Raw genomic sequence first — 15866 nt, 5'->3', positions numbered from 1 at the left:
ATCTTCTCTCCAACAGGTATAGAGCTCAAGTTGCAGAAAATCAAACTGAAGTCCTCATTATAAGGTAGGCTAAACTACAACAAAAATTCAAGTCCCAGCTTCAGACAGTGTAGGCAGTTGAAGTAATGGTAAAGAATGGGATCCTGTAACTTGGGGGTGGGGAGTGTGGAAGGACATTATTAAAACTAAGAACTTTGACTCCTCAGATTCTCAAGGGTTTATCTTACCTGAGGAAGTAGTACCCTCAGCCCCACCTCTTGAAATATTACTTTTTCCACATTTGATGAAGAAACTATTGTTTCTTCATTGTCTGCTAAACCAGAAGTGACTTTCTCTGAAGGAAATGTCAGGCCAGATAATACTGATGTTCTTCGGGGTCCACTAATTGTTGCTTCTAGACCTATAAACTTATAGCCAAGCAGGCTCTTAGAGGGATGGTAGTAAGTGTAGTCCATGAGGAGGTGTGCTACACTACTAAAGGGCTTAATGATTTTGCTAATTAATTCTAGCATAATTCTGGGAATATGTGTAGGAATTGGTTTTAATGGTGTGAGATAATGGTGGAAGGAACCTAAAACTAGATCAGGTTGAGTTTATTAATATCCCCCTGAGCGGAGACTCTGGGTTTAATAAGTTAATCATATTAACCTGCATAGTTATTTAAGGTGTCAAAAGTCTATTTGAATGATTGGCTGAAGCATTTGTCAAAAGATGGCCTACTCAAAGGGACTTGGAGATGCCTGACATCTCTTGATTGAGTGTTAAACAAGGGATTTTAAGGCTCAGAGAAATTGCAATGCTAGATGGGGTATGCTGTGTAAAACCTGTTCCTCAATCATGGGAAGGCCAAGAAGAAATGTCCTTTACTAATTGTATAAGATGCAAAATGATGAAAGTGGCACCAGCATATTTGAAGTTTGTTGTCCCCCTTGTTCTTGTGCCAAACCTTATGGTTGGAGATGCTGCTGCTCTATTGGATGAATTAAATGCACTGGGTTTAATTAGGCCCTGAGGTAGCATAGGCCACAAGGCAGCACTGAATCAATCACCACAGGAACAGTGATAGTATTTATCATAGTGGGTAGCATAGACAAAAAAATGTTTATAATGTCCTAACCCTGAATGATCAGCATATGCAAAGTGAATTTTATGGTGGTATGTCTCTTTTGGACCTTTGGTACTGGCTAACCAATCATGGTCTCTCCAGGCATAAAATAGAGAAGCCTAATGAATTTTCATTTGACATCTATAAGCAGAAAAATTCTTAAACAAATGAAAGAATGACTACACTGGATTGTGACAAAAGGCAATCTAGGCCACTGAGTACATTCCAGACTTGAGCCAAATTGCAAACCCAGAAACCCTTAAAAGGGATAGTGCGGTTTCCCTGAGAAGGACCATCATAGAATATCTAAGAAGTTTTACTGTTAGCAATTCTCCATTCCTTCCTCAAGGAGACCTATGGCTGTGCACAAGGTACCATACACTGGGAGAGTCGAAATAATCCTACTTTCTGCTACTCTAGAAGTCTTGATTCTAGACAGGGGAGCATTCCTGTCAGGACTGAAACAAGCATTCTATTGAAATGGAAGTTCAGACTCCCGCTGGTCACTTCTAATACCCTTAAACCAACAGGCTGAAAAAGAAAAAAAAAAGTAACTGTGGAAGATTTATGTGAATATGTGTCACTGTGATTGGATTAATAAAGAAGCTGCCTGGCCAATAGCTGGACAGGTAACGTTTAGGTGGGAGTTGCAGAGAAAAGAGAACATGAAGAAGGGGAGGAACTTCTTGGAATTGCAAGGAGATGCAGAGAGATGAACTTGCCATACTGAGAAAAGGTACAAAGCCACATGGCAGAGTATAGATATGAAATATGGGTTAATTTAAAATGTAAGAGTTGGCTAATAACAAGCCCGAGGTTTGGTCTGAGCATTTATAATTAATATTAACCCTCCTCATGGTTATTTGGGAGCAGCTGTTGACACACTGTGAAACTCTGCCTAAAACTAACAACTCTTAACAGTGTTAGGAGGGATGATTGATCCTGTCACCATGGGGAAATAGGAGTGCCTCTACACAATACAGTGAGGATTGTGTCTGCAATGCAGATCCTTTGGGGAGTCTCTTAGTGCTACCATATCCTGTGATTAAAATCAACGGGAAACTACAACAGCCTAACATAGGAAAATTTATAGAGGGCACAGACACATCAGAAATGAAGGAATGGGTCACCTTCCAGGAAAGGAGCCAAGACTCGCCAAAGGTTGAGGAAATACAGAATGGGTAGTAGAGGAAGGTAGTTATAAATACTTGTTCAGGCCATGTGACCAGTAACAGAAGGGAAGATTATCATTGACATTAGTGTTTCTATTGTATTTTCCTAAGAATGTTTTTGTACAGATAATTGTTTTTTTCCAATTTCTTTGTCAAGTGATGTAACATCAACTAAAAGAATATCAATGGTTATCGTATTTAAATTCTTCATACTAAAGGCCTGTCCACAGGAGACATTGACATCTATTCTAAATTACAAATGGGTTTGTAGTATATGAGAGCAAGTTATATCATGTTAGGTATAATTATGACATGGTTAAAAATATAATGCATTTGCAATTCTATTTGATATAGTTATATTATGTTTACCTGTTATTATGACCTGTTTATTTTCAATTGGAAATTAATCATGACATAAGGAGATACAATTATGTGTCAAGTTGACAAGAAATGGACTTGTAATGGCTACACTTGTCTAATTTACTACATCAAGAATGAACTACAGGGCTAGAGAGATGGCTCAGAGGTTAAGAGCACTGACTGCTCTTCCAGAGGTCCTGAGTTCAATTCCCAGCAACCACATGGTGGCTCCCAACCATCTGTAATGAGATCTGGTGCCCTCTTCTGTCTGCAACATAAATAAATAAATCTTAAAAAAAAAAAAAAGAACTACAATCCAGAAAGAGATGGCACACCTGTTAGAGAATATGTTTTGGTTTGGTGTGTGAGTTCACTATTAGTCCAGACCTTAGAGGTAGGAAGATAAACACCTTTAATCCATATCTTGAGGTGGAGGACACATGCCTTTGAAAACAATCATGAGGCTGGAAGATACACCTTTAGTTTTTGGGTTTTGGGGGGGGGGGGTGGGGGAGGGGCATACCTTATGCTGGAAGTCTATATAAGGGCATGGAAGAATAAAGCTTTTACTCTTTGCTTGCCCTAGCCTTTTTAGCACATCCATTCCTTCACTGGCATTGAAGCCTACTTCATTAAGATTCCAGTATGTACTAAAGATCATCAGAGAAAACCAGCATTGTGGATGGAGCAATGACTGGACTTTTGCTATGTGTATGGTTTGACTCTAGTATGAAGATTCTGAAGGTGAATAAAAAATTTATCAAAGTATTTTCCTTAATGATGAATATTCTTTTATCTCTGCAATTTCAGTACTATGTGAAGGGCTTGTCAAATTCAATTCATTTGGGGAGCTGAGATGGACAGAAATGGGGAATATATATTCTCTACCTTTATGTTTTCACAGAAGTATGAATTTTGTTATGCTCAACACAATTAGATGTGAAAGCAAAGGTTTTATCATTTTATTAATGCTACTTTATTAGGATTCTTTTTGGTTTTGACAAAGAGTTTATGTAGTCCTAGCTAACCTGGAACTCAGTATGTATATGATGTCCTCTGACTCGAGATCTTCTTGCCTCTGCATCATGAGTGCTGGAAACAAAGGAGCGCACCACTACACCTGGAATTAGTATGAATTTTTGGATGCTGAACAAGATAAATGTTTTTATTACATTTCTTTATCAGAGGCTGGTGACATGGCTTAGGGGTAAGAGCACTGGTTCCTCTTCCAGAAGACCAGTGTTCAATTCCCAAAAACATGCATGGCAGTTCACAATGGTCTGCAACTCCAGCTTCAGGGGACTTGAGGACCCCTTCTTGTAGTCTATCTGAACAAGGCATACATGTAGTGCACATACACAGTTGCAAGCAGAGCATACATACACATTAAAAGAAACAAAAAGCATTTTCCACTGTTACACTGCAGAACTCTATTTTAATATAAACTCTAGGATATTTTTTAAAATTTAAAACTTCATAATGACTTACATAAGTTTCTTGCTGTTTCCATTTTGTATACTATTGTGACTTGTAAGCAGAGAATACTGTTTTACTGGAAAATGCTATGTCACATTATTTACAATGGTATGTTTCTCTAAAGTATGAATTTTCTAATATTCCTAAGCTTCAAAATCTGGGTAAAGGATGCATCAGTTTTTGCATTTGTATTGTTTCTCTCCATTATGGATTTTCTGATGTCTCCATAAACCAGAAGAGTAGGCAAAAGATTTGTCACATTCCTGACAACTGTAACGTCTCTCTCCAGTATGAACTCTCTGATATTTTCTAAGATTTGAGTCATGGGTAAAGGACTTCTCATATTCCATTCGTTTGTAAAGTTTCCCCTCAGTGTGAACATTCTGATGTCGTCTAAGATTTGCTCGAAGGGTAAAGGATCTGTCACATTCCATACATTTGTAAGGTTTCTCCCCAGTATGAACTCTCTGATGTCTTCTAAGATCTGAGCAATTGGTAAAGGATTTGTCACATTCCTTACAACTGTAAGGTCTCTCTCCAGTATGAACTCTCTGATGTTTTCTAAGACTTACAATATGGATAAAGGATATATCACAGTCTTTGCATTTGTGAAGTTTCTCTCCAGTATGACTTTTCTGATGTTCTCTAAGATATGAGCAACTAGTGTAAGATTTGTCACATTCCATACATTTGTAAGGTTTCTCCCCAGTATGAACACTCTGATGTCTTTTAAGATGTGAGCAACTGGTAAAGGATTTGTCACATTCCTTACAACTGTAAGGTCTCTCTCCAGTATGAACTCTTTGATGTATTTTAAGACTTGCAATATGGATATATGACATGTCACAGTCTTTGCATTTGTGAAGTTTCTCTCCAGTATGAATTTTCTGATGTGTCCTTAAACCAGAAGATTGAGCAAAAGATTTGTCACATTCCTGACAACTGTAAGGTCTCTCTCCAGTATGAACTCTTTGATGTGTTTTAAGATGTGAGTCCCGGTTAAAGGATTTATCACATTCCATACATTTGTAAGGTTTCTCCCCAGTATGAATTTTCTGGTGTCTTCTAAGGGTTGAGTTCAAGGTAAAGGATTTGTCACATACCTCACACTGGTAAGGTTTTTCACCAGTATGGATTATGTAATGCCTGTTAAGAAGTGATAATTTAGGGAAGGATCTGTCACAGTCACTACATTTGTAAAGCTTCTCTCCATTGAGTCTATAATGCCTTCTAAAATGTGAAAGCTGATAAAAGAACTTGCCACATTCTTGATAAGTACAATGTCTCCCAGCAGTATGCATTTTTTGATGTTTCTTTAGAGTAGAAGAGTGGGCAAAGGATTTGTCACATTCCTTACATTTGTAAGGTTTCTCTCCTATATGCCTTTTCTGGTGGCTTTTAAGTGCTGACAAATGACGAAATGACTTTACACATTCTTCGAATTTGTAAGGTTTCTCCCCAGTAAGAAGTCTTTGATGTATTTTAAGACTTGAACTCTGGGTAAAGGATTTTTCACAAATGTTGCACTTGTAGGGTTTAATTCTAGTATGAATTCTCTCATGTTCCGTGAGGCTTGAGTCAGTACTGAAGCATTTCCCGCATTTCCCATAATGGTATGGTTTCTCACCAATGTAGATTGGGGTTTTTTGCAAAAGACTGTATGAAGAGCTGATATAGTCATCATATTCTCCCAGCCTGTGCTCTTTCTTTGCAGTGTAGTGTCTCTGATCTTGAGTAATGTTGGAACACAAATTTAAGGATTTCTCACAGTTTTTCAATTTGCAAGGTTCTTCTCCAGTGTGCATGCTTTCATATCTATCTGGATTTGATGAGTCAATAGAGGCATCCCTGTGTTTACTGCATGTGTAGTTATTAGAGTTTTCTGTAGTTTCACTTGTTCTATAAAGTGCACATGTGGAGGGGTCATGAAGCACTTTGCCAAGCTCAGTACATTGACAAGACTCCTTTTCAGTCTTCACATGTTGACGGACAGGATCACATATGCAATAGTTCTCTGAAAATGAGTACAATTCTGATTAATAGGGTTTGTTCCAATAATAAACATGTGATAAATGACTGTCTTCCCCAGTTCTCTTTTAACATAAGTCAACATGGAACTATTTAGATTAGAGTTCCCAGTAATGGACATTTTTCATTCACTGAATTATATGTATTTTTCCCAAAAACAGCATGACAGACTCCAAAGGTCAGTGGTTTATAACAGATATCTCATCTTTATCAAAAATCTCTAACTGGGAGACAAATGGAAAAAATAATTAAGATTGTAAATTAGCTTTGGGATACAGCTCACAGAGATTATATTTAGAATACATGTCTCTATCTTTAAATATTTCTTCTCAAAAATTGATGAGAAGGAGTTTAATCTAATGCCAGGTTCACAGTATTTATACTTACTAAGTGATAGGCAATGAAGAGTACTGTTCAGAAGACACAATTCCTTTTAAGATTAAAGTCTTGCTTAAAAACATCAAAAAGTTTATTATTATTATTTTTTTCTAAAACAAGGCATTAGAATCTAGAAAAGTAACGATGCAAAGACAGTATTCGGCCAGGCATCAGAGGCTCTAGATCATATGAGGCAGAGCTGTCATGGGCACCTATTGCTTATTTCTATCCTCCACTGTATGAGCTCCATACACTGCTGTGTTTCTTAACTTTCCTAAGAGAGTTATTCTCAAGTCCACTCTGCACAGGGAATCGTGAGATTATTTCCCAGAAGGGTGTCTGTGTATTCTCCATGAGGAAGAAAAAGAAGGATGTAATATGAAGATATGCATACAAGGAAGGCAATTACAGAATAATCCTACTACATGGCCTCACGTTAGACTTAAAATTTTATAAAATTATTCCAATCTGTTTTCAGCAGAGTAAAATAAAACTGCACTTTGTATTAGTATTAAGTCACTATAATTCTTGTGTAATAAAACACAATGCCTTCTAATAGTTATTACAACAGACCAATACATCCTGGGGCAGGACACTACACTAAGTTAAATGATCAGGAATCCTTTCAAGTGGAATTGAATATCACAAGACCATTTCTCTTTCACCTGAAGTGTTCACTGTTCTCTTGTTCATTCAGGAGCCCACCCTAGTTGTGGCTACTCTCTCCTCTCCACATTCCAGGGCAATCGGATTCTTTCCAGACAGGTGATCACCCCTACCTCTAATACAAAATCCACATGTTCTTTGATGCAGCCCATGACCCATACTAGAACTTTTAGAAAGAATTCAGAAGTCTAAGGCAGTACTACACTCGGTACATGAGAACACAAAACAGAGAAATTTAGGCAAGATTTCTTGACTGATATTTCTTCTCAAATTATTCAGTATATTTAGTATTTCCCATTGGTATATCTTGAACTTTTCTCAAAATTAAAACATGTTAATAGTGATCATGGATATGGAGCTTTAAGATATGAGTGGAAATACTATATGCTACTGGGTTCATGGATGAATCTTAGAACCCAAATAAAGGGTAGATGACACCTTGAAATGGAAAATGGAAAGAAAAAGGAAATATCATGAAACAGTTCTTTCCTACCACTAAACTTTGTCTGGTCTCCTGTTGGTTTTTTCAGGACAGCTTAACAGATTTTACATCCTATGAAGTCAACAAACAAATATGGGTTAGCAATTCAACAAACAAAATGTTCTCACCCACAAAGACCAGGTTGTTGTAATTCTCCACCATCACATCAATGTACAAAGCCCTCTGAGCAAAGTCCAGGCATTCCCACTCCTCCTGGGGGAAGTCAATAGTCACATCCCTGAATGTCAACAGGCTCTGAAATGAAAAAGTGTGGTTTGACCACATGATACCTGGAATTGCTTTCCCGGATATAAGGAGACAGAATGTAGATGAGCAAAGATAATTACTCAAAATATGATTTCTAATACAGTCACATTCTATCATGAATGTTTTAACTCTGTGAAAACAGAATGAAACAATAGTCTTACAAACAGTATACATGAAAGAGGAAATTTAAGGTCTGGACATGGTTATCTATTTGTTATTGGATGGTGGGTTTGTTAACAGGATCACAGGAGACATGTCTCAGAAGGAAAATTCATGATGAGGAAATTTGTTTTAAATACTGTTCCTGTAGACCATGCTAAAAGACTGACACAAATCAATCCTGTGTACTTGAGCCTTACAAAACTCTATTCTAAAAGGCTCAGTTGGAATGTTTAAACTCTAGGTCCAACGCCACATCATTAAATAGCAAAGGGGTAGGTATGAAAGGCAGAATATATGACTGATTTGATAGACAAAGAGTTTTGTTTTTTTCAACATTAGCAAGGATTGTAATAGCACTACATACTGTCAATTTTAACATTAACATAGAAGTGTTCTATGGAATTAATTTTATCAGAATATGTGGGCCACTATGAACAGATACAGCAATCTGCATCAGCTATATTTGAAATAATCTAAAATTTCCGTAAGAATATGCATAAACCAACAGATACAAATAACAATTTCAGAAGTTTTGAAAAATATTTCCTTTTTCTCTGGAAGAGTAAGAAATATTGAGGGAAGTCCAAAAACACATCAAAAAATGTTTAAGTATAGCTAAGAGAATCTTACCAGTGACACTTTGGATAAAGTATTTACCAAAAAATTTAAAACATTAACAAGAATTTACCAAAAATTAAATTAAATTACCAAGGAAATAAAACTGCAAATCAACAAATGGCCAAAAAACATTTTCAAAGACAGAATCTCAAATGGCCAATAAACATTAAAAAATCATTCAGGATCCCAAAAAGGCCATTGTAGAAAAGCAAATTAAAAGTACTTGGAAATACAGCCCACCCCAAGGCTAAATGGCTGTTATCAACTAACCTGACAACAAATGTTTGAGGAGATACAGAGAGAAAGGAAGCCTTATTCACTGTTGATGGAGAGCAGAGTGCAAATTAATACAGCCATAGTGGCAATCAGTTTGGAAATTATCGAAGAAACTGAAGAGGAAACTAACAAATGACCCAGTTCTTTCTCTCTTGGCTATAAACCCAGAGAACAACCCACCTCAAAATAGATATATTTATACCCCATGATTACTGCTGTTTCTTAACAAAAGAAAAATTATTGAAATCAAACTAACTATCTATTAACAGATGAATGGCTAATGAAAATTGTATAAAATGGAAGACAATTCTGCTAGAGAAAAAAATAGAGTAAAAATTTTCAGGAAAATGGATGGATGCAAAATGTATAATATTAACTGTGGTCACATACTTTTAGAGAAAAGACACCACGTTTTCACTCATATGCAGAATCCACCCAGTAATATACGTATGTAGAATCAATGCATATGTAGACACAGTATAACATGGAGAAAAGAGAACAGAAAAGGTTAAATTATCAGGGACTAAATGCAGATAATGAACACCAGTTATGAAAAAGGATATAAAACTAAGTGCTTTCCTAGATCTAATTCTGTCAAAGGTATTGGGGTGGGGGGGGGGGTAAGGAAATCAAAACGTATTCAATTGTGAAAATATAACATCCCATGTGAGGCTCCAGAACTTCCATTCTCTATGGCAACTCTAACTGTATTAAAGACATCCAGTTGTATAGTCTTTGGTCTGCTTAATTTCAGTGTGTGATTTTGTTGTTTCTCTGTTTGCAGAATTGCTCATAATAAAATTTTTAAAAATTATCAGAATCAGAAAATTAAAGGCTTTTAATACATCAAAGTATAACATTTTTAGATAAAGAGTGGAAACAACCACTGACCTGCGACATGTTTACTGGAGAATCAGCCATTTCCTACTGTTTCTCTTCTTTGAGTTTCTCTTTCAGGAAAAATGAATAGATGGTTGCTTCCCTTTCAAATCAAGGGGTCAAAAAGGAAGAGTTAAAATTAATACTGTTTAAAGAACAATGTCAAACCACATGAAAGACCCAAGTAACAGAATTCTACCAGGTGTCCAATCAATGATTCCAAAGCCAGGAGAGCATGGAAAGGCATTTGAAGCTTGAAGAGAAAATAGCATCAAGCATCTTGTTGCACAAAGAAAACTACTCTCTTAACATTGATGGACACATAAGTGCATTTCAAGGTAGTCACCAATTAACACAATTGATTTCACTAAAGCAGCACTCAGGTAAATTAGAGGCAAAACATACTCAGGAGAGCCAGAAGAATCATCCATGAAAACATGGGAAGTAATAAATTTCATGTGAGGAATAGAGAACTACAGGAGAACTGCAAAGTAATCATCCATGAGCAAGACAGCAAAACACTATTTCTCAAAAAGAAGAATACTACCAATAATCCAACCAGCAACAACATAAAAATGAAACCATAGGAAATAAAAATGCCATAAAAAAATAGCCACACTAAAAATAAAAATAGAGACTCAACTAAATAAACAAACCTGAAGCTAAATAAATTCAGCACATAACCCAGCTGTTCCTTTCCTTGGTATAAGCTCAAGGGACTTGACATCCTACTCCACAGATACTTGCTCACCAAAGTTCATTGCTGCTCTACTCACAATAGTTACAAAATGGCAACAACCTAAATGTCCTTCAACTGACAAATGGATAATGAAAGTGTGGTACACATACGCTATGGAATACTATTCAGCTGTGAAGTAAATTAAAATCATGAGCTTTGCAAGTAAATGTAGCTGGAGTTTTCTCTTTGTAGTTAGAGTTTTCCTGCCTGGCCCACAGGACAAATCTCTCTTACCGGCGAGTCCCACAGCCACTCAGACCTAACCAAGTAAACACACAGAGACTTTTATTGCTTACAAACTGTATGGCCATGGCAGGCTTCTTGCTATCTAGTTCTTCTATCTTAAATTAACCCATTTCTATTAATCTATAATTTGCCATGTGGCTCGTGGCTTACCAGTACCTTATATCTCGCTTGTCATGGCGGCAGCTGGCAGTATCTCTCTGCCTTAGCCTACCACTTCCCAGAATTCTCTTCTCTCCTTGTCCCACCTATACTTCCTGCCTGGCTACTGGCCAATCAGTGTTTTATTTATTAACCAATCAGAGCAACACATTTAACATACAGAACACCCCACAGCAAGTAAATGGATGGACCTAGAAAAGATCATATTGACTGAGGTAATCCATACCCAGTGAGATGGACATTGCATGGTCTCTATCAGAGAAGTTCCTAGCCACAAATCTTCAGATGTGAGTACATAACCTAGAGTGACTGCAGTAGCCAGAAAAGTAAGAAGAAATCACTGTGGAGTGTGGGAGAGTAATAGAGATGGAGTAACAGGGAACAAGTGATCTGAAGGGGGAAATGGAAAAACGGGAGTGAGGATTTAACTATGGAGCAGGTATGAACACAGATATGAACACAGAGAAGAAGGGTAAAATAACAGTAAGCATGTCTGTAAAATTCAGAAGGAATCCATCTATTTCTTGACTATTATCCATCCATCAAAAATGCCTATAATATATCTAAGTCTCTGTAAACATATACATTTAGAGTATAAATAAAAATTTCCCAACTGGATTGATGATGCTCCTCTCAAGAGCCACAGAATTTCTAACAAAATGACCAACACCAGGGGTAAAAAGCCTGTTTTGAAGTTGTTGGTCAGAGTTGTCCAAAAGACTTCAAAACATTGCAGGGTACTGCTGTTGTCCATGGTTGCCACCCAGGGGCAGAAGTTGAGTCCCTGATGTTGAAGAAGCCACACACTTCGGACAGAAATCCTAGAGGACTCCAGTAGGATATGACCTTAAAGCTCTGTAGTATGAATCTTAAAGATACTTGTTAATAAAACTCAAATCCGAGGCCAGTTATTGGGGTGAATGCTGGAAGATCAGAGAAGCAGAACAAGCCACAGCTATCTCACCTTGCTAGTTCCTCAGGTGATCTTGTTTCCTCAGGCTGGAAGCTTCTGAGTCCTCCTCCACATGAATCTCAGCTGAACTGTGTTGCTCCAAAGCTTAAACTAACTACATGCTTTTTCCTCCTTAGTTCCTGGTCCTCACGCCTTATATACCTTTTTCTTTCTGCCCCCACTCCCTGGGATTAAAGGTGTGGGTCACCATGCTTAGCTGTTTCTAAAGTGGCCTTGAACTCAGAGATCTGGCTAGCTCTGCCACCCAAGTGCTGGGATTAAAGGTGTGTACCACCACCGCCCAACTTCTGTTATGGCTTACTCTTCCCATTTTCTAGCCACCATTTCTGGCTCTGTTCTAGTGGCTGTCTGTTCTCTGACCCCAGATATGTTTATTTCGGGGAACACACAATATTTCAGGGAACACAATACCCACCACAAAGCTCCCTGCCTAGGGACCAACTTTCATGGTACTAGAAGGCAACATGCAACCTTCCAAAGGAGGGAGCCAGTCAACTGTCCTACCCAGCTATGACACCTATAAACCACAACAATGATTTGCACTGCATGATAGCCCTAAGGGTGCAAGAGTGGCACACAGACATTGGTGATAACCAACAGCTTCGAATGAAATTTAAGACCCTCTCAACAAGAGGGAAATCGTGCCTGGTATTGGAAACCTAGCCTATTTCCCAAGCGCTAGTAAAGGCATGGATCTTGGAGGAGAACCTATAATTCCCCAACTGTCCTGCAGGATCAGAATACTGAAAACAAGAAAGCATTTTTAGTTACAGTAACTTGAATCACTCTTCCAATCACAGCTCAGTCCAAACTCAGGGGCAGAAATGGAACTGAATGATTGGGAAGAGAATATCATACACTAGTGAAGTTCTGAATTTATCATGGACCAATAATGATGAAGTCTTACACTTCCCAAATGGATACACACGAAGAAGAGAGAACATTTCATGAAAATTTTCTTTTTTCCCCTGAGAATTTCACTTTATTCTGTGGGATGTGAGACTCATTCACACACAGCTCACACACATGCAGAGTAGTTTTTCCAGGAACTCTCAGCAGGAGCAAGGGAGACTGCAAGCAAACTGTTCTCATCTACAGGAACCAGACTGCTGCAATTCTGCAATACTCAGTCTCTGTACAAAGTCCACAGTCACACCACTGGCTGTCAACAGATCACAAAACAAAAAAACCAGTTTGAATTGTCCTGTTGGTGCAAACATTTAATCCTAGCACTTGGTAGAAACAGGTGGGTGGAAGTCTGTGCTTTCCAGTCCAGTCTGGTCTGCATGGTGAGCTTGGGCCAGACAGAGCAACATGTGAGTTCAGGGCTCAAGGACAGCAAACACAAGAACCAATAAATAAATAAATAGATAGATAGATAGATAGATAGATAGATAGATAAATAAATAAATAAATAAATAAATAAATAACAGTTTGCTCATGTGTCCATGGACATGCTTTTCTTGGACTGAGGAGATAAAAGACTATTGCAGAGATTTTTCTGATATAACTGAGTTATCGTAATTATTCAAAAGATGCTTTCTAATATCATTCTGTACTGCAATGCATTTAAATTTTGTTAGTTTGTTTTCTATTTTTCCCCGAAACAGTGTTTTTATGTGTACTGCTGGCTGTCCTTGAAGTCACTATGTACACTTTGCCAGCCTCCAAACAGACTGCGATTCACCTGCCTCTGCCTTCTGAGTGTTGGTATTAAAAGCCTGTGCCACCAGGCCTAGCAAAGACACTTTTCAGAACTCTGCATTTACATCCCAGTGTGCATATGTCTTATATGGGAAATTAATAGTGGATAAAAGTTTATTGTTAAATGTTAATGTTTACAAGTAAACTGTGGAACTCGCAAAAAAAAAAAAAAATTTCAGATTCAATTAAATTTGCAAGCGTTTCTTTTATGACTATAATCTATAATCTAAGAATTCACTCCCTCCAGTTAAATGTGCCATTCTTGAATAGAGAAGTGGTATAACACTTAGTAAGTTAGTACGGATGGTTGCAAATTTCAAGAGCGATGTCGTTTCCACCACAGCAAAATGAATCATACTTGCAAATCTCGAGAGAAATTCAGATATTCGATTTGATTATTCTTACTAAAATATTTTGGCAATCAGAAGATCAACTGAAATAAATAAATAAATAGATAGATAAATAAATAAATAGATAAATAAAGTTTTATTCCATATGATCTGAAATACACCAAGGGAAGACACCCACAGCAGAACTTCGGAGCCGCCTTCCTTAGGAACAGCAGAGAAACTGCTGGCACACCCGGTCCTTCCCTCCCGCGTCCCAGCCCCGCAGCTCCTCTGACCTGGGAGGTTCCAGGGCCGCCGGGCTGCGGTTCCCGCCACTGCGCTGTGACTGTGACTTTCCCAGGCCGCCCGCGCGGAGACTGCGGCTCCGGGAGGTTTCAGGTCCCCGCGACACCCCGCCGTGTCCTCCGCACCCAGGTCTGCACCACGCGGTTCCCCACCCGGCAGGACCTGCGGCAACCACCCTGAATGGACCCTCAGTACCGCTGACTTTGGCTCCGCCCAATTCTCCAGGCTCACACTGGGTCCCAGCTTCCGTTTACGTCAGTCCTCTAACCCCGCCCACGCTCCACTCTTCCTCTACACCCAGCCAATTGTGCCACATCCTCCCAACCGCTGTTCCGGGTGCGTTTCTACGCCTCACGGAATTATTCCTCCCACTGGGTCTCAGGCTGCCTTCCACACAGCTCCAGCTGTCAGCTGCCCTGGACCCGCTCTGCACAGCCTCCCCACATGCTTGCTGCCAGCCTGGACCAGAACTACATCTAGGAGGACGCTGCACCCTGGCATCTGAGCCCCACAGAGAGTCTGAACCCTTCAGATAAAAGACAGGCAGCCAACCCTCGACTTGACTACCAGCCTACTGGTCTACATACTTACACCAAAGGATAACATGCTGAATTCAGAAGCCAGAGTCTCACCCCCAACACAAACATGACAAGCCAAAAGAAAATACTGAAATTGTGATTTGAGGAGAGGCATTTCTGGAACTTGGGTTTTGAAAAGAAATAGGTGCCTCTAACAGACCATGGCTGAGTTCATCCCGCGCTATACTGCTCTCACCATTAGATAGTGATCTTATCATTTTACTATCAAACAAATGTTTCTTTTGTGACTCATGCTAAGGATGCTTTTAGATAAAATATAGAGGGAAAATTTTAATGCAGTGGCGAGTACTTAGACTCTTGGCTATCCCAGATAAAATAAGGTATGTGGCCCCAGCCCTGAAAACATCGGTTACATCATTCCATCTATGGTTCTGAGAACATTGAGGAAGAGGAGAAGGAAAGGGAATAAGAAGGGAAAGAAGAGGAAGGGCTAAGACATATCATTCACTAGACTCCACACAATTGTAATCAGTAACCAACAGCAACTGTACTGACCTGCCTGGACCTCACACTAGACCACAATCAGTCTAGGAAAGGGAAAGGCTCACAGGGCCCACCCTTTACCACTCAGATGTTGGCTATGGATGATGAATGGATTGTAGGAGAAGAATCACTTCCTTCCTCAGCTTCCTCTGCTGAGCCCACCAGGCTCCAACACATAGGTCCAAACTCACAATCTGAGAGATGGCTCTGCTTAATGTCAGTGGATCCCAAAGTGAAATGAATGGAGAGGAACACAATGGAGATTTGTTGAAATTGTAGACCAGGATGATAGAGAGGTAGGAGGTGTGTGTGTGTGTGTGTGTGTGTGTGTGTGTGTGTGTGTGTGTGAGAGAGAGAGAGAGAGAGAGAGAGAGAGAGAAGTAATAATAGGATTTTCAATGAGCTGACAGTCTGTAATTTTTTTTTTTTTTTGGTTTATTAGTACCTGGTTTAATATCAA

General features: G+C 38.9%; 1 protein-coding gene across 1 annotated transcript; it reads right to left on the bottom strand.

Annotated features, from left to right (window-relative positions):
* Positions 1-3763: 3763 nt before the first annotated feature.
* LOC118576682 (zinc finger protein 54-like) lies at positions 3764-14554 on the bottom strand. Its single transcript, XM_036176893.1, has 4 exons — positions 14315-14554; positions 9881-9971; positions 7795-7921; positions 3764-6127 (listed from the first exon to the last, which is right to left on the bottom strand). The coding sequence occupies exons 2-4, from the start codon at positions 9908-9910 to the stop codon at positions 4287-4289; spliced, it is 1998 nt and encodes a 665-aa protein (XP_036032786.1). The 5' UTR covers positions 9911-9971; positions 14315-14554; the 3' UTR covers positions 3764-4286.
* Positions 14555-15866: the final 1312 nt, after the last annotated feature.

Source organism: Onychomys torridus, unplaced genomic scaffold (genome assembly GCF_903995425.1).
Source record: "Onychomys torridus unplaced genomic scaffold, mOncTor1.1, whole genome shotgun sequence".
In the NCBI taxonomy this organism is placed as follows: Eukaryota; Metazoa; Chordata; class Mammalia; order Rodentia; family Cricetidae; genus Onychomys; species Onychomys torridus.
The sequence above is the reverse complement of the archived record's forward strand: the minus strand, read 5'-3'. Positions and strand labels throughout refer to the sequence as shown.